Source organism: Chaetura pelagica, unplaced genomic scaffold (genome assembly GCF_000747805.2).
Source record: "Chaetura pelagica isolate M959 unplaced genomic scaffold, ChaPel_1.0 scaffold17, whole genome shotgun sequence".
In the NCBI taxonomy this organism is placed as follows: domain Eukaryota; kingdom Metazoa; phylum Chordata; class Aves; order Apodiformes; family Apodidae; genus Chaetura; species Chaetura pelagica.
The window spans coordinates 3479687-3499815 of record NW_009970726.1 but is presented as its reverse complement, the minus strand read 5'-3'; the positions used below and the strand labels follow the sequence as shown (position 1 = coordinate 3499815).

General features: G+C 38.8%; 1 protein-coding gene across 1 annotated transcript in view; it reads right to left on the bottom strand.

Moving 5' to 3' along the window:
• APBB1IP (amyloid beta (A4) precursor protein-binding, family B, member 1 interacting protein) overlaps positions 1 to 14530 on the bottom strand; it is a 46728-nt gene extending 32198 nt beyond the window's left edge. Inside the window, exons 1-5 of the mRNA XM_010006960.1 lie at positions 14459 to 14530; positions 12313 to 12400; positions 9459 to 9748; positions 3831 to 3908; positions 3052 to 3211 (exon numbers count right to left, since the gene is read on the bottom strand). Coding sequence (XP_010005262.1) covers positions 3052 to 3211; positions 3831 to 3908; positions 9459 to 9748; positions 12313 to 12400; positions 14459 to 14530 — 688 coding nt within the window. The remainder of the gene's footprint in view (positions 1 to 3051; positions 3212 to 3830; positions 3909 to 9458; positions 9749 to 12312; positions 12401 to 14458) is intronic.
• Positions 14531 to 20129: the final 5599 nt, after the last annotated feature.

Genomic DNA, 20129 nt, shown 5'->3' with positions numbered 1-20129 from the left:
TGCACTGAAAAGAAAATGTTTTGTTTCAAACAACCCTATTTGAATAGAGAAATAGCAAAACAGAGGAAATAGGAAGATAGATTGAGAACTGATGTGAAGATACATTGTTTCACCCTGCATCTCTATAGTTAAAAACCTCGCCCAGAGATGTGGGAGACCTAGTGTCAGTTCTCTCCCCTTCTGAACTGATCTGAACCCAGATCCTCCACCCAGAAAAGCCACAGCCACAGTGCTGAAGTTGGTAATTCTGATCTCTTCTTCGGCATTTTCACTTGTATAAAGCAGCTGAATGTTCACATAAACCCCCTTTGGAATTAAAAGGAATTGAGCATAACCTGACAGGCAATTTTGGCAGGATACAAGTTGCGCTATTCTACAAATTCAGTATTGGGGCCGGGAATTCACCCAGCTCCAATTCTCAGTATGATTTTGGCAGTACCCTGGAAACAGCTATACTTCCATTTCCATGGCCTGCGGTGATCACATCCTTGGCCTAGACTGGCCACTAGTATAAAAGGAGGTACCAGAGTATACATTTTTGGTAGGCTTTCTTTAACATGTCTTGCTACTTCTGACAAGGGTCCAGCATGTCCCATCAAACTAAATATTGTGAATTAATTAAATTACCAGAATGAAATTAGTTTCAGAGTCAGTTCACGTGTACACAGTAACTTTTAACGACACAGGCAACATAACACCTTTCATTTCGCAAGTGACACTCTTGCAGTGCAGTGGAAATTTAAAGCACTACATAAAATCCAAGTAATGGTTTGAAGGTTAAACAGTGTCTTACAGTTCAGGATAATAATAAAGTAATTCTCAGGTTGTTAATACTAGTTAGATAGCACTAATTTTTGCTACATACACTTCTGTTTGTTCATTTCCAGTATCAGACTTTTCTTGTATAAAAGGAACAATCTCACCATACTCTGGAAGGTCTTTTTAATAATTATTGTTAAAAAAATGTCAAATCTGGATGCTTATAAGGCAATACTCTTTATTGCAAAATACATGCTGCCCCATGTAGTCCAGTGATACATCACCATCTCACTACTGAGTTTATTATTATGTGATATTTGACATGCAATTAATCTAAAACTGTAAATTATTTGCAATTATTTCCTTTCAAAATAACAGTATAAGATACTCTACCAAGGAGCTTCTGATAAAAAATTAGTTTGAACTTTCAGTTCCGTTTGAAAAACTTGCTGCTCAGATTTGCTTCTTAAACACAATTTTATTCTTTTGAATACTAACATGGAAAACAAGTACAAAGGGAAAGGGCAGGAAAGCCTGTCTTCTAAGCATGCTGATATTAATGGAGCTATCTTGAACTGCCAAGAAGTACACCAACAAGACTAAAGAACAGTTTAAGTTGCTTTGATTTTGAACAAAATTAACTGCATGTTGCAGTGCACTGGAAGCAGAAGAAAGAATCTATACTATTCCATCCATATCAAAATTCCCTTCTGCAAACAAAAAGGCTCCAATCCCAGATGACTTGGACCTGATGATAGACCCCTGCATCAGGGCTTCCTAGACTTTGCCTTTTTTCATGAACCAACTACTGATTTATTTCCTTTTCTACTCTGCTGTCCTGGCTTTTAAAATAGTTTTAATTAATTATGAAAGTAATTCCTTACTATTCTAATACTCTAAACAAATGCACTTAGCATTAGCTGGGACTAAAGTAGCGCAAAAAAGAAGCCTAACCATTAAAACCAGTGTTTGGACCATGTGATCTCCCTGATGCTTTCAGTTTAATTTGTGTGATGGGAGTTTATGAAGACGTACATGCTTTTTAATTATTATAAAGATTCAGAAATAAATTTGTTTATATGCTGTCATCCTAATACTCAGATGTATTTGTTCAAGTCACATTAGATCAGAGGGTGACTTTCCAAGACAAGAAAGCACTCTAAAATTATTCAGTGATATTTGTGACACATAGAATCTAATGACATTTCCAGTCACTCCTTAGTTAAGATAAGCAGGTATAAATGAATGTAGCAACACTGCTTCACATTATCAACTTAACTGAGTAGAAAGAACAGACTGGCAATTAGTCTCTGCCATGCTTACAAGCAGATGAGTATCTCCTTGCTCACGAGCAGTCAGTTTTCCAGCTATTTTTACATCTCTTTGTTTTAGTTTATCAGGATGATTATTTCTGGGGTTTTGTTAAAGTGCAATATTGACATTTAACTTCCCTTTTGCATTTTTACATCTCTGCTGGGAGTCTCTAAATGGAGAATGCTAAGGGCTGTTTGACAATTTCCTATTTCTCTAGGTCAAATGTGATCCTGGAAGAAAGTTGTGGCAATTTTCCTTTTCCTTTTGATGTGAATATCTTTGCAGCCTGGACAATAAAAAGGTTCTGAAATAACTCATAATTAGAGAATGTTGAATTCTTAATCAGGCCTTTTTGTAACAAACTCATTAAGTTGCACAAAACAATATTTAAGTTTTGCACATCTGTTTCCTAGGGACCTGGAGGCCAGGTTAGTTACTTATAAAATTTTAAGGTACCATCAGCAGAGCTGCAGCCTCGTCAGTGAGCAATATCCTCTTCACAACTACACTTATGCAAAAGACCATCACAAGCGAAAAGCATTATAAATTACTGAAACTCCTCTCAGACAGTCATATTTAATTACAACATTTGGCCAATATGTAACAGGCCACTGACAGCACTTCAGCACTGCATCCTATCTTCAGAGAGTAGAGCACTGGTGTGTTTGGGTCTGTCACTGCCTTGACACACATAGTGAAATTCACATGGCCCCTTCTTTTTGTGTAAAATAGAGTAATAGACATGGTGGTGGGCATGGATCCTTCTGCAGATTACAGCATAATGAATGGAAGGTACACTTCTACAGTAAGAACAGCCAAGTACATTTCTGCAGCATCCCTCAACTTAGAGACCATGAAGTTCCAACACCAGTGGATACATGGGGCAGGAGAAACAATATTAATTATCTTTTCAAGATTAGCAATACCACAGGATGCACTGTACCTATTTGCCATATGTTCTGTCACTACGCCACTTACCAATTTGCAGTTCTGGATACATTTCATACAGGCACCAGTTGACATTGCAGTCACAATGGGTTTTCTCAAAGAGATTGTCTATAACGTCCCGTGTCACCTGACGCTCATCCACCATTAGTGACTTGGTGCTGTTATCGGACAAGTGCACCTTGACAACAAGCTGAGTACAGAGCCACAGAAGAGTCAATTAATTTCAGAAGCAAGTAAAAGGTCTGAATCTGCTAACACAGATAAGAAAGATTAAGGCTGAAGGTTATTATGGATTCAAAGGCACCCTGTCCCCCAGTGAGCTGAGGGAATAAAAAAGCATGGAAGCTTTCACATTATGTTGCCACCAAAATAGAGACCTTTTATCAAAAAAGGAAATTGAACCTTGATCTATCTATGCATGACTTAGCAAAGGTGAAATTGCTATGGAGAAAAAGAAGAAGTTAGAATCTGCTCTAAATCTACTAGATGTGCAATTAGGGAAAATGCTTGATAAGGAAACCAAGTACAAAAGGATGGAGAATCCCTACTGCAAGCTAGAAATGTGGTAAGTTTAGTTTTAAATGAGAAAAAGAATGGAAGAATCTTGCCATGCCAACAGACTAACCTGAAATCAGATTGCACTAAAATGTGCAATAGTCCAACACCCATCAATAAGCAAACAGGTGAATTACATATATTGAGTAAATTAACCTAAGACACTCATAATTTTTTCATATTGTGATGTATTTGTTAAACAAGAAAGTGTGCTAGTAGCTCTTATGGTAGCATTTCAGTATTTTAAGTCTCACCTTTTTAACTTTGGCTTCCTTCAGTTTCTCCAATGCAAGTTTAATCTTGTCAGCTTTAGCCTGTGCCTCTTGCTCTTCCTGAAAAGACACAAGATATAATGGTATATTTCTTGTTAAATAAGGCCAGCAATTTATGTTTATTTGACAAGACTTGTTTGTTATCTATATCCAGAACATACAGCTTACTATGAGAAACCTCCTACTTGCAGGGAATCCTCAGCTTCCCTTGAACTAATATCCTCCAGCAAAAACTCTAATTTAAAGCACTTTCCTTTATTGCCCAGTCATGCAGCTCTTACATGATCTGCTCCTCAAATGCTACAGGAATTCCTGAAAACTGGACTCTTCTGTGTTTCCATATGCGTTACAGCTGGTGCAAAGAAGATGAAGGAAGATCCAGCCTAAATGAAACAGAACTGTGGATGCAGTTAAGAGAAACTATTGTTTTTAGGATCTTACTGAAAACTTGGCTTGCAACTATACCACCTAGAAATTTACATTTTCTCTTAACTACATTAATCTACTTGAATTCTTTCACTTGCCACATAAGAGCTCTTACTGCACACATACTTACCTACAGTATCACCTCCTTCAATCAGATGATAACATGGCTTTTTATTCTAATAATGGACCTATTCATATTAACATAGACACAGTTTGAGGACTCAGATTCATTCCAGGTTTTGCCAAATGCCACAGTAAGATTCCTAAAAATCTCAGTATCACCCAGCTCTTCTTTGACAAAGCAGCTGTATGAATATTTTGCCTCTCTCTCAATATTAGTGAGATTTACGATTCAAGAAGACTCTGGATACCCAGTTGCTGAGGGTTTTAAGTACACGTATCAGATGCCAGTGTCTCCTGTTGCCTCTGTGACCAATTTATCGATTGTGACCATTTCTTTTTGCCACCTGTCTTCCAGCAGTCCCCCCCTAGTTATGCACAGAGTTGGAAAAGTACATTTTGGACAGTAATTGGTGCTTGGAGTGCCTTGGACTGTTAGTACTAGTGGAGGGTTTTGTTTCTTTCCATGTCTAAATCCCTGCTCCTCCCATTTAAAACTGTCTTATCTTTGCTTTCTTGACTCTTTGTTGATTTTTATTGTCCCTATGGCACTCTCTCACTAACAGATTACTTTGTTTTAAAGGGGTAGAATTTTTTTCTATCATACTCAACAGACACACCCAACTTCCAGCCAAGGACTGTGGGGTTCCCGCCCTGCTTCCACACAGAATTTTTCTGTCACCTTCAGCCTCCATTTTCTACCTTAAAGTCATAATTTCAGTGGTCTTCAGACTAAGAGAAATCCAGGATGGTTCATGGGAGAAGCACTTGCAAGAAACTAAGAACTACCACCACTTCCTTCTTACAGCAATATCACAGAATCAGAGCAATAAAAGAGCCAAGAAGGTTCTTACTCATTTCAAGCTTTGAGGCATGTTCAACCATAACTAAAGTACTCCTGATTGACATCCTTCCCAATAAACAGAATATCTTCTGCTTTATCACTACTTCCCCTGGGTATCCTTTAGGATGTCAGAAATAGAAGGTGAGGTGTGCAACCTGGAAGAGATGGCTTAAAGCATGTTTGCTGTTGTCAGATTTTCCACGCAATCAGTAAAAAATGTCTTACTTTTTTCTCCACAGGTATAGATATTTGCATTGCTACAGCTCAGAGATGCTTAACTTTGAGAATCCAAAAATAGCCTCTGTAGCTGAACAGAAGCTATTTGCATTTAGGCTGACTTGCATAAGGGGAAGAGCACAGACTCTCACACTTCGGCCCTCCCCATAACATCTCAAAACACCTCTCTGCAGGAAGCAGGAAAAGCATCTTAATCAAAGTGGTTGAGTGTGGTGTGGGCAGGCCTTCCACTGAAAATTTTAGGCAGGTTTAACTCAGGCTTCACCTGCATGCAACCTGTATTGAGCAGTTCACACACTGTACAGATCTGTGCAGTAGAACTCTCACCTGAGAGCCTTCATGTTTTCATGACCTTTATCTTAATGTAGAAAAAGGAAATGATGCAAAGTAAATAAGCTATCAGGTGCAAAATTTTAGCACTGTTAAATGCTTTGACAGGCTAAAACATTTGTTTTTCTACCACAGAATCATTACCCCATTTTCTGAATCTTCAAACAGAAGTACATACAAGTCATCCAGGTAATGCCACAGAAAATATAGTAGCCTTTTTCAGCTTAAGGACAGTTTTTAAAATAAAGATCAGAATTGATGGAAACTTATGAGGCAGCTCTAAGCTTCCCAGAGAGGAAGGCTGTACTTCTCAATTTTGGCACACTCAAAGGTTAAGAGTATGGTCTTAGTATTGCAGATACATTTGCACTAATCAACACTATTCTTATTTGACTGCAGCCAACCAGAAGTGTTAAACTAAACATCAGCCTTGGTTGGCTCAAGAATAAATTATCAAGTACCCTGGCTAAAAGGAAGGTGAATTTTGATGAAAAAAAAAAAAGTTTGATTTTCAGCTTTGCTTCATTCTACTGAGCAGAAATGTCACATCAAAGCATACACTAACCAAGACAGTAAATATTAAATTGAAATAAGTTATTTCCCTACTTCCCTATTTAGATGGTTATTACTTCCATCATTTATACTGCAACTTGTGTCATAGCCCTACAGGCAATTTTGTGTACAGTAAGTCACATGAGGGTTATGTCATCAGCATGTGAATACAACCTGCATCAGAAAATGAGGCAAGGGCTGTGGGAGAAAGCAGAACTTGTACCTTAATAAGCAAATCAACAACTGCAGACAGATTCCTTAAAAATGTCTTTTCCCATCCTTCTCTATCTTCTCTCTGTATCTGGAACAGACTAGAAAACACTGCTAGAGATTTAACTCGGCACACGATCTCAGAGGGACACTTTAATTGAAGGAGACAGAAGAAACTTCCAGCTACATTTTTGCACATAGAATTGCAGTTATGGTTAGCAAGTCTACCCTCTTTTCAGGCTGAGATCTTGACTCTCACATGATGCAGGATGCCAGCTAAAAGAGAATTAGCTCAGTACATGACTCAAGGGAAAGAACTGTGCATCACTGCTGATTTCAGTGAGTGTTAAGAGGACAGCATCATAAAGGAAGCGGTTGGAAGAGAGGTCTGGAGGTCTAGTGCCTGCCTCCCTGACCAAAGCAGGACCCTCACCCACACTAGATCAGGTCAGCCATGATTTTGACTGGCAAACTTCCGAAGAAAGAGAATCTGTGATCATTCTGGGTTGCCTGTTCCAGTGCTACACCACTGCCTGAAACGGAAAAGGTTTTCCTAATGTCCTGTCCAAAACTACAAAGCTACAACATGTAGTTGTTGCCCACTGTTATATGGCCTAACACTGCCATGGAAAACGTTGGCTCCACCAGCTTCGTAACTACTCTTCTGGTATTTTTAGGCTGTAACTGGATCACTCTCAAGCCTCCTCTGTCAGACCAAAGAAGCCCAGCTCCCTCAGCCTGTCCTTGCTGGCCCTCATCACTCCATGTCCCTAGCCATCCCAGCAGCTCTCTGCTGGACACTCTCCAGTATCTTCTCATCCAGAACAGGGTGCAGTATTCCAGGTGCAGCTTCACAAGTGCCAAGATAAAGGAATAATGGCTGCCTCAGTCTGCAAGCCATGCCCCTCCCAACACAGGGTAGTTTCCCATACTGAGATGATCTTGTTCAATGTGGCATCCACTGCATCTTCTCTTCAGCTGGGCTGCTGCTCAGTCTGCTGCTTCCCAAACTGTACAAGTGCATCCAGTTATTCCACCCCAGGTGCAGGACCTTGTACCTTACCTGTTTTTTTGAGGGTTTTGATGGCCCAGTCCTCACATTTCTCAAGGTCCCCCTGAACTGACATTCTGCCATTCTTCTTATCAGTCAGTGGCCTTAATGAAAAGCACCTTCAGCACATCTGATTTTTTATGTCATCACTCAGGTCGCAGAACAAAATGTTAAAGAACACAAGCTTCAGTGTTGATTCCACCAGAAAAACAGTTTGAACTGAAAACCAGTTTGGCCAATCTCAGCCCATCTAACCAGCTACCCTTACAGGTCATATTTCCTCAGCTTCCAAACCAGACTATTTGAACGCTTGGTACTTCCTTATAGGCCACAAGTCTAAACCAAGATGGGGACATTTTTGTAGGACAATGGATAGAACTTACCTTTATGGCATCTCCTCTATATCAATTACAATAATTAAATAAAAGACTTAAAGTTCTGAAGCTGGTTTTGCAAAATTGATTTTCCCTTAAGACAAGAAGCTATTATCTTTGAGATACAGAAAAAATGAAGTTCCTCCCACATGTTTACAACTTTCAGTTTTCAAAAAGCACTGAAATGTCCTATGCAACAAATAAAGATTTAGCCAATGAATCACTTTTTGTATAATTAGAAAGGTCCCCTTCCTACCAAATTTTCTGTTCCTTTTGCTAACTGTTTGCTGTTTGATGTTAAACACAGAGGCAGCAGTGATGCTGAGGTGCTCCATACTCCTTTTGTGTGGACCTTTTAAGCTGCAATTAACTGTCTGCGGTTTTAAGCAAAGCTGACTGATACCGCTATATATGGGCTTACAGAGCTTTTTTCATATTCCTTAAATCTTTCCTTTCCCTAAAAGTAAATATCTTCTCTCCATCATAGTTACTATGCATATGAGTACAGAAAGAGATACTTTTAGATCTTTCATTATTTTAAATTAATTATTTTTAGGCTGCATGATTCTTCTGATGCACAGAATCTCCTCACCAGGCTGTGACAGGGCAGAATTTTTTTATATTACTTCCCTCTCTACAACCTCATGTCAAACAAGTCAACTTCTAATGCTTCTACTAAAAAAATAATGTTTGATTTCAATTGTTAAAACAGACCTGCAAGAAACATGAATATGGAGGAGGTTGTGGTAAGTCTGAAATTTTAGTGTACAGGTAAGCCAGTCGGTACCTACTGATAACTTTGGCACCTCCTAAGTAAAGACCATCTGTTGCATACTGTAGATGGTCTTCCTTACTTCCCTTCAAAGACAAGACCTAGAAGAGTTGAGTGCTTCTGTGTTGAGATTCGGAGAGATACTTGTGCTCAGCCTTGTAACCATCTCCTAGCAAATGTTGAGTTTTACATAACTGAAAAGCTTTTCCTATTGCAAAGTATCAGTTAGGCCAGGGATGGATCTGGGAAACATCCACAGAACTATCTCATCAGTACCAACAGCACAGGCTGCAATGAACAAACAGTGATATCTTCACAAAATGGTCGGATCTTCGACCAGGCTTTGCACTAATGCCAAAGCCAAGTCCTCTGTAAGAAGGTATTAACTAATCTGCACTTATTTTAAAGAAAGCACAAGTTTTCCATTACAGGAAACCATTTGCCATGATTTATGCCTCTCTTGGCCTATAAAAATGATTATTAGAAAGGTAAAAGAATGAACAATATGTCAAGGAACAGAAATTGCTGAGCCCAAAACAATATAAAACTCACACTCCACAGTTCATAAGTGCTACACTATCATAGAACCTTCTCAATGTTTCTACCTCAGATGTCTACTTTTGTTCCAATGCCAAATACCACTTGCAAACTTACACCTATTAAATGCTTAGAACAAGATTCCAGCCAGGCTTACCTGGGTGAGTGGCTCAGGAGGAGGTGGCGGCGGTGGTGGTGGAAGGTCTAAACCAGGGTCTGGAGGTGGAGGGGGAAAGTCATCCCCGAAGTGTCTAGTAATGGTAACACAAGGACTTGATTTAGAATAAATGTCACGATCCAAGCTTGTTGATGGCTGAGTAACTGTACTTTGGTGGTTGCCTGTAGTTTTCTGGGCTTGTAAAGTTCTCTGTTCAACATCATTTATATCTGCTACCAGATCAGCCATTAATGCATCCAGGTCTTTGTCCTCTAGGGCACTTAGGGATTCTGTAAAGAAAACCACAAAATTTGTCAGTGTGAGTGCAATGCAAAATTCTTTGTTTCCAGTTCAAATGAGATTAAACTGCAGAAGGCATGGTTACTGTAAGATATAAGGGTTATGGGAAAGAAAAACATTTTAAAATTATTCAAGAAATTAGATGTGTTTTAGGAATAGCAATTATTCTGGTCATACTGAAATTCAGAGAACAAGGAACTCTACGAATACAAATAAACAGGACAGGAAGCTTCACTTTCAGTTATAAAGCCTGGCCCTCATCCAGCAGTTTCTGGGTGCATGCAAGAAATTCCATTAATTCCTATCAGGCTATTTATCTTAAGTACATTCATAACTGCTTATCAAATTTTGATACAGCAAACAACAAACCATGTAACTGAGGCCTAGACCAAGAATATCTTCATATATTACTACTATTCTACAACTCTAAAATTAACATGAAGCAGAACCAGAGAGTTATAAAACACACAAAATTGCATGACATAATTTATAGCACATCAGTAATTGTGCAATTAATATCTGTGACATCCCTCACATAATATGTGGGGTTTTGAGGATCCCTTAAGCAAATAAACAAACAAGGTAGTCTCTTATTCAAAAGCATCTTATCAACCAGATAGAAATACCATAAATTTTGCTTTCTATCTTCTATTCTGTCAGAGTACTGGAACTTCGCATACAATTTCTTTTTGATTGTTTGAACTAGCCATGGTATAAGAGATTCTGTGGACTAACATCCTGTAGCATGATTTGGCTCTCTAGAAGAGAAGGGTACTTTAAGAAACAACAGATTAAGAGGTTTAAATCTCTTTGAAGAGTTAAAAAAAAATAATAATCACAAATTGGGAAAGCTTTAAGTGGGATTTTGGAAACGGATGAAGAGCGCTGAACTAGATACTCAAAAATGCTAATATATTTGGGTAGGAAATAAAGTAAGGGAGCCAGGAGACCTGCATGGTTAAACAACTGCCAGGCAAACTGAAGTGGAAAAAGAGAACAACCCCATGTACCAGTACAGGTTGGGGGCTGACCTGCTGGAGAGCAGTGTAGGAGAAAGGGACCTGGGGGTCCTGGTGGACAGGAGGATGACCATGAGCCAGCAATGAGCCCTTGTGGCCCAGAAGGCCAATGGCACCCTGGGGTGTATTAGAAAGGGTGTGGTTAGCAGGTCAAGGGAGGTTCTCCTCCTCCTCTATTCTGCCTTGGTGAAGTTGCATCTGGAATATTGTGTCCAGTTCGGGGCCCCTCAGTTCCAGAAGGACAGGGAACTGCTTGAAAGAGTCCAGTTCAGAGCCACAAAGATGATGAAGGGAGTGGAACATCTCCCTGATGAGGAAAGGCTGAGGGAGATGGGTCTCTTTAGCTTGGAGGAGACTGAGGGGCGACCTCATCAATGTTTACAAATACATTAAGGGTGAGTGTCAGGACGATGGAGCCAGGCTTTTTTCAGTGATGTCCAGTGACAGGACAAGGGGCAATGGGTACAAACTGGAACATAGGAGGTTCCACGTAAACATCAGAAAAAACTTCTTTACTGTCAAGAGTGACAGAGCACTGGAACAGGCTGCCCAGAGAGGCTGTGGAGTCTCCTTCTCTGCAGACATTCAAAACCCGCCTGGACACGCTCTGTGTGATGTGCTCTGTGTGATCCTGCTCTGGCAGGGGGGTTGGACTAGCTGATCTTTTGAGGTCCCTTCCAACCCCTAAGATTCTGTGATATTCCAACAACAGATCAATCATCAGACTAGGTATGAACATGCCACTAGACTGTCTCAGTTTACTCTGCTTTACCTGTTATGCTAAGAGTATTTTCATAAGCTTTTCTCTTCAGTGGGAAAGTTGGCTTATGATCCCTTCTATTTACATACCTCTAACCATTTTGCTGGCAGAGGCATTACCCAGCTTAACAGAGAACTGATCCTGGGACAAAATCACAAGTGAAAACCCACCAAGGTAAATACAAACAACTTGCCTCCAGGCAAAGGGAAAGAACAACAAAACAAACCACTAACAAAACCAAAGGTAGGGTTCTGGTTTTACACTTGGATAAATTAGCTCATTTAGTTTGTCACAAAGCTTCAACAAGCAACTCTATATGCAAAAGTGATGGTGCAAGCCAGAATGAGGGTAAGCAATGTCAAATGGAAGCAGTTGAAATCAGTACTTCCATTGGACAAAAATGCTTATGTAGGTCTGACCTCACACTGAGGAACTTTGTCTTAATCTATTAAGTTAAATCTTCACATTAGAAGGATGCATTTTACAAAGTAATTTCAGGGTACTTCTCAGATTTGTTTTCCTGTATACTCAGACATTTTTAAAAGTCTGACTCCTCTATGAGACTGAGCAATGTGCCTTTAAAATAATTTTACTCCTTTGAGGTTTTCTAAATTGAGAAACACAAATATACCTACACCTCCAGCAAAACAGGTTTTTTTGTTTGGTTTGGTTTGTGTTTTTTTTATCAAGTGTTTGAAGCTTTTGTTTTCATTTGTTGCTGTGAGACATTTTAAATAAGCATAGAAAGCATGAAAGAATCCGTTCAGCTACTTACCATTTAAATCTTTAAAACCAACTGTAAAGCTGAATTCATTGTTGGACACTTTGGGAGATGGAGGTTGTAGAGTCTCCACTCCTAAACTCTGTTAAAGTAGAAGAAAAAAAAATAAGGTGTCTGGTGACATAATTACTATTACAGACATAAAGATCTGTAAATCAATTACCAGAATTTGTCTAATGAAATAAATTATTCTTCAAGGAACAGAATGACATACTACTTTCTGGGATTATGCCTAGACTGGTAAACTAAATAGGGCCAAGACATGGGTTCAAGGACTGTATCACAACCACACCAAGTGTTCATGGTTTGCATGTTTCTCAACACCATGCTGAGCCAAGGAACTCTTGTCAGACAACTCCTGGGCTTGTTGTGGGGAACAGTGGAGCCTACAGCTGTTTCTACTACAGACAGTGGATAAAGCCAGACAGATTTTTAGGTTTTGGTTGGGTTTTTTTGAAGGGGGGGAAGAAAGAAGCTGTTGAAAGAGTTTAGCTGTGTACACGTTTGACTGACACAGCATCATTTGCTCCAGAGTGCTTTATTTACTAATATAAATGTAACCTAGCTGTTGCTTTCCCTGCTCTTTGCAAAAAAACCCCAACAAAAACAATATAATATAATAAACAACAAAACATGCTGCTGTTTGCAATAAAGACTCCAAATCTTCAGCTTCAATAGAGAATTCCTAGTTTGTGCCATGTTCGTTCGGAAGCAGGCAGGGAACCAATGCTTCACAAGTTAGGAAAAATGCATACAGCAGAGACAGAAAAAGACAAAATCTCCATTCCACAGTGCAGAAGGTGCACTAACAAGCAAACACTGTAGACAAGACTGGAAAGAATTTCAAAGGTCTGTCTAAACCATGCACCTGTCCTAAGGCAGGACAGTTTTACCTGGCTCATACCTGAAAAATGTATACTTAACACAAATTTTAAAGCCTCTTATTAGATAAATTCCATATCACCTCTGGCAATCTGTTTCACTGCTTCACTATCGAGACCACTAATGCTGCCATCAAACCTTCCCTGTGATGCTCAACCTAAACCTCCTTTGCTGCAGCTGAAGACCATCCCTGTTGTCCTACTCCTCATGAACATAAGGAACCACTGCTTTGTTCTGCTCAGATGCTGCCTTTGATATATTTTAAGATTTTTATTAGTCTCCTCTTCTCTAGACTAAACAACCCCCCACAATATTTTCTGATAGGTCATGTTTCTTTTCCTTCCGTTATTCCGATTGCTTTTCTCTGGATTTCCTCCAGTTGGCCCTTCTTCTCCCCAAAACGCAATGCTAACACTGGACACAGATTCCTGGTTAAGGTTTTACCAATGCTGGCTCAGAATGGAAGGATTACTTCATATACCCTACAAGCTATACTCCTGTTTACACATCCCTGTGAGATGTTTGTCTACTGGTGCCCATACTCAATTTGTATCAGAGGCTTTTATACTTCTTAGAGTTGCCTGAAACTGACACGCATTTTCCATGAAAAATAATACAAATGTTTTTCCTGGCAGCTCTTTTCACCAATTTCCCACCCAGAACATGTTGGTTTCTTCTGAAGTTATACAGGGCTGGAAACCAAAGCAATGAGAACTTTAAATATTTCTATGTTAATACTCACTCTCATAAAGATAGACATAGTATAAATAGAGGAAGAGATAGAAATTAAACACACGAGACTGTTTTACATTGCCTGAGAAAATAAAAAGATAAAAAGGGAGGGCACAAAATGTATTGATGAAACGGACTAAGAGCATAAAGGAAATGGTTTCATTAATAATCTCATACTGGCCATAAAAGTGCATTAAAAAAATGAAAGTACACGCAAAGAGAAATAACAGAGAAAACCATTCTAAATGCTAAAAAAAAGTTTAACATTAAGTACATAGAAATACCAGAATGTGCCTTTTATAAGCAGTTATCTCTTTTTAACAATCTAGCCTGTACTGATATTACCTTATTTTTCAGGCCACTTGTTTTAAATGTCAAGCAGAGAAATTTATTTGAAGCTTTTTCAAAATAATGTGTCTGTATTTATTCAGAGCGTAGGTACATTAAAAATGTAGAAAAGTTGCCTCTTTTCTGTAATACGTAATAGCTACTTTTCTAATCTTGATGGAAAAAAAAAATTATTTACCTGGGTTAGCATATCCATCTCCCCAAGTAAATTGCTGAACATTTCATCTATATCATCGCATGTTTGCTCCATCTGGAAAAAAAAAATCCACCAACAAGGAATCATCACAAGTTCATTTCAAACACAGCAATGATCAAAACCAGAGGATATGCAACAATCTTTTATATTGCTTTCCCAATTAACTTTAACACAACTGTTCATTACTTGCAAAACCCTCCACCTAGAGTTTAGAAATAACTACTAACAGATCAGAATCTCAATCCTGTATATGCTTAAAACACACACTTGAGCTCTACAGACATCAGGAGTTCCAACTATCTCCTTGTATTATGTACATTTCATAGGGAGTCACTAATAAACCATGGTTGTATCCTAAACGTCAAAGAGATGTAGCTCATGAGAGATAGAGAGGGAAACAAAGTTTAAGGTTGAGAAATTCTTGAATGCTTCATGTTGAAAGCTTTCTCTCTGGCTTACATGACTAATAATACAACAACAGTTTTGTTGAGTGTTAACTAGTGCAGGATCTGGTTGTGGTTAGGTACATGACCAACTTTTTGTCTCAGTACTTCTCCCAATTTTCTTTCAAATATATGTGCACTGAGAGAACTCCAGTCATACCTGACTTCAAGATACCTGAGGGAGAACAATGACAGAAAGAAAATGTGTACATGCTGCATGACAGCAAATGATTGCTCGTTTTCCAAGAGGGGTGAGTACAGCACCACACACTGGTGGTGCTGAGATAGTGGGGAGATATTACTTCTGTAATAATCCCCTTTTTCATAAATTTGTTCCTCTGCAGGGAGAGTAGTGGTGTCTGACACGGAACACTGCCAGAGACAAGATCTATAAACACCATTTTCTTAAGAAGCTCAAGCCTGCAAGGGACTGAGAACTCTGGTAGTGATCGCATAAAATTAAGGTTCAAATGAAAGTAAAACTTTAAACATATAAATAGTCCTATCGGTTCACTGGGTTTGTGTGCACCTGTACTGGGTTTATGTGGCACAGTTTTGGTAGGGGGGAGCTGCAGAAGGGCTTCATTGAGAAGACAGAAGGAGCTGCCAGCATGTCAGAAAGACAGTAGTTCCAGCTGGCTGTAGGATGGACTTGGTGCTGACCAAAGCTGAGTCCATCAGGAATGGTGGTAGCATCTCTGTGACAACATACTTAAGGGTAAAAAATGCTTCACAGCAGCTGTAAGAGAGGAGTGAGAAAACACAAGCCCTGCAGACACCAAGGTCAGTGAAGCAGAAGGCAGATGTGGTATTCCACTTAATGGAAGAGAGATTCCCCTGCAGCCCATGATGAAGCCCAAAGTGAGGCAGGTTGTTACCCTGCAGCACACGGAGAACCATTCCAGAGCAGATATTCACACTGCAGACCATGGAGGACCCTACACCAGAGCAGGTGGACATGACCTGAAGGAAGCTGCAGGCCATGGTGTGCCCATGCTGCAGCAGGCTCCTGGTGAGAACTACAGCCTGTGAAGAGATGGGATTTTTACAGTTTCTAATAAATTTAGACCTTTTTTCTTTACTATTATATTATCTTCTGATTTTTCAGACACATTTGATTCATAAGGAAAATAATGCAATCCTATGAAAAAGCAACACACAAAGAATTCTGTAAGAATTCTGTAAGAATTACAGCTCCACTGTAAAATAGAGCTGAGTTAGTCACTGATGAGTTTTCCTTATCGATTCAAATAAATTACATTTAACAGTAGGTTTGGGTTTTTTTGACCTTAAGCACATGGGGGAAGGGCAAAGGCCTGAACCTTTTTGAGAAGGAAATATGTTCGTGTCCCTTTCAATGAACACCATCCATCATGATCACCAAGCTGATAAAGCCATGTTGTCACCAAGTTACTGCCCCCACTGTTGTGTGTATATATATACTAAAAAAATTATTTTGTAAAAAAAAAAATTCTCTTGAATTTTTATTAGTTTAGTTTAGGAAGACAAAATTAACACCATAATCACCAAATATGCAAAAAATATTTTAAAGTTAAAATACACTGAATTACCTCTTAAACAGAAATGAGAACTCTACAAATCCATCAGGGCCTTTGTCAAGAGCTACAAAAACCAAAATATAATATAGTGAGTCCCCAAAACAGCATAAAGTGGAACTGCAAGAGTGTCTACCCACTCCATTCCTCTTAGACTCCTCTCCACAGTAATTTCCATTTCTTTTATTTGATTGCCACAGTAGGAACAAACAGACAAAACAATATTCAATTTTGGGAACTATCCTCTTCATTGAAGATGTTGCTTGATTTTGGACCACCAAATTCTTTTGACTTTTATAAAAAACCTTTAACTTATTCAAGCCAGAAACTCATAGCGAAACCTGCAGGTGTATGTACTATTATTAATGAAAAAGGGAAAAAGATTTACCAAAGACTTCAGAAGAATACTGAGTTTCATACTCAGTCCTCCTCTAGGCCCACTAAACAGTAACTTTTCGATCAAGTTTTTCTGTATATAATACTAATACTAGTACCTCTTAAAATCATTATCAACTGCAATTAACTGAAGTGAAAAAAAAGACAGTACTTTTACAATAAGTTTCCCATATTATACGATTTCAAGCAGAGATAAAAATGCGAATTTAAATAAAAAGAGGAAACCATGGTTGTCAAGTACAAATATGCTAAGGAGGGGCATGTGGGAAGGAACAGAAGTGAAACCTAACGTATTTTTAAAGTGATTGATTTACAGATTGATGCCTTGTAGACCACTTTTTGCCATAACACCATGCATATAGGCAAAGGTATTCCTTGTCTTTTATTTCCCCCAAATTTCACATCCTCAAATCTTCACTGAGCTCTCATGATTATTTTTTTATTTTTTTATTTTAAATGCTCCCACATTTCTCAGCTTGTACATCTAAGGGGTTGGGGCATTTTCTCGTCAGCTTGCTATTCTAACCACCAAGTCTCCCTATTTAGTTTACACATATTAAAATCTCACAGGTTTATATAGCACATACATTGACTCTTTGTATTTTGACTTTGTATTTTGAATATATTAATTCACCCGACCATTTACCAGAAGTTCCCCAGACCTGATAGACCTAATTTTTTTTACCTTCTTGGCTGACAAAAACAATTTAAATCTAAATTAAGAGATGTGAATCACAAAAGTCTTTTATTTTATTGTACTCTTTGTACTTCCTGCATATCTGTATTTCAGCTCACAAAATGAAAAATTACAGTCTCTGTGTTTTCGTTCCTACTTCTCCTCACTTGTTAGTGTCTGTCTTTTCTCCATCTCACCATTTGTTGCCATTTCCAAATACCACTTTAGGTGCCCCTGTGAGGGGGCCTCCAACCACCCCTGCTGCCCTGGGTGACAACACAAAACTCCTTTGCACTGTATTTCTAAATCCGGCAACAGACCCACACAAAACTTCTTCCCTATATCTTAAAAATACCTACTCCAGATATACCCTTATTTTGAAAATGAGATGTCAATTTCTACATTTTTTGAGCTATGGGCTAGGAAATTGGAAATAAGTTCTCTCACTTCTAACACCAGAGAAATCTGGCAGATGCACAGAAAGAAAGCTTGCTCACAGAGATGGACAGGGAACGGTCCCTGGTCCAACTTGCTGTGCTTGCATGAGCAACGTAGTTTGCTGACAGAGAACCCTGTTTTCCTATGAAGATGGTCCAGTATTCAAGGGCACCAATTCAAAACACTGACTGAGAAATTTTTTGCTTAGATGCAAGAATGGAGAAGCAGTCCCCACACACAGTCTCAAAGTGCAGGAAGCTAACAGAACAAGTAGCGAAATATTGGCACAAAATTCACCCTATTTAGAAGACAAGATATTAAAAAATATCATGCAAGCTGACAGGGTAATCATACAGTGCAGCTCAAAAAAACCCAGGCACGGTAATATACTAAGCAGGGTTTGAACTGTTAGTCTCTGACAGCTCTGAGAATTACCAAAAGTCAGTCCCTTTCAACAGGAAGAGTGGTTTAAGTCACGTGGCGACAAGGTTTCTGCACTTGCAATCTGAAAACAAGCTCAAAGCCCTTGTGCAGTTCCGAACAGGAAACACCAACGGTATCACACACAAGATTACCATCTCTGCAAATGAGTCTCAGTTGAGTTAATGCAGTTTAATCAACCTAAGGGCCACAGACAAAAAAGCAATGAGGCATGGTGTATCACTAGAACATACAGCAGAATACGGCAGATTCATTATACAAACACCATTAGGAACCAGTCTACTTTGTGATCTGGAGTTATGGAAACATTAATGAACTTCAAAGCATAGTTGTTATTCTTAGTTAAACTGTTATATATGCAAATAGCAAGGATAAAAATACATTAAGTATACTTTTACAAGTCACACAGAAAGATCAAAAGCACACCTTCACCTCCTAGCCCCTGGACTACAGTGTGTAAGCATCAGAGTACTAAGTCCATGAGAACGAACGCTACCTGTTTGACTATCCAGATGACCACTACCAGCTTTGTAACTTCCTAGTAATGCTTAAATGTTTTCTGAATGAAGGAAGTTTTATAGAGAGACCCACCAGTAGCCCAACGATTAAATCACTCAAATCAGAGGTTGGCCCTCACCTATGACAGACTATGCAAAGCAGATCATCCCAGATCAATGATAAAAAAGAACTAGGGAAGAGTGATAAAGTCACAGAAGCCCCAACACAAAAAACAAAGCTGAAAAGAGGGTAACTGACTGTCACAGGAAACAACTGTGAAAGTAGTCTGTATTAAAAAAAAAAAAAAAAAAAAAAAAAGTCTCAAAACCTAGAGGAAAATTACTGAGGCATCATTTATTCCTGGCTTATAACACAAAAATCAATGGGATAGTAAATGAAACTGAAAGTTGGTACAACTGCTCCATGGAAACATTCAGAGTTTAACTGTGTAACTCATCAAAACTGGTGAGTTAGCAAACTGAGGAGTTGGTTTTTTCTACAAGCAGTCATAGTTGGAAGTGCTGGTATTTCAGAGAGCTTCAGGTAAGGATGATGAACCTCATGTTACAAGACCTAAAACTAAGGCTCCACCAATTTGGAACCAGTGTATAACTTTAATGATAGACAGGCTACACCACGCCTTCCAGCACAGGATTTCTCGTACCTCCTTCTGAAGTACATGATGCTAATCACTGCTGGAGACAACCTGTGGCCAAACTGACTTGCATGTCTGGAACAGATCTAAGTAGGTTTCTTACAATGATTTTACAGTTAGGTGTCAAGAAAAAACTCGACTACTCAAATGTCTCTTATATACTTAACTGAGGCAGGATGGATACTCCCTAACCAGCTATTCCATTATGTTTAATAAAAAGTCCCTAACATTTAGGTCAATTTGTGTGAAGCAGAACACAAGAGAACATCCATCTCTGCAGAATTCAGCCTAGAAGAATAATTAAATTATTTACTAATTCTAGTAGATACTAAGAAAGGAAACTGAAGTTTTGGAATGATAAAGTAGAAATGGCAGCTGTCCCCCAGCTTTCAAAGTAACAATCAGATTTGGTAATTAACATGCTGATTTGCCTCTTTCTTATCTACCTAACATGACCCTGTAACTCTCTTCTGTTTTAATATTAACTCATATTTTGAAAAGAATGGATTGAAAGCAACTAAGACTGCTTCCAGAACTGCACTTAGCTACA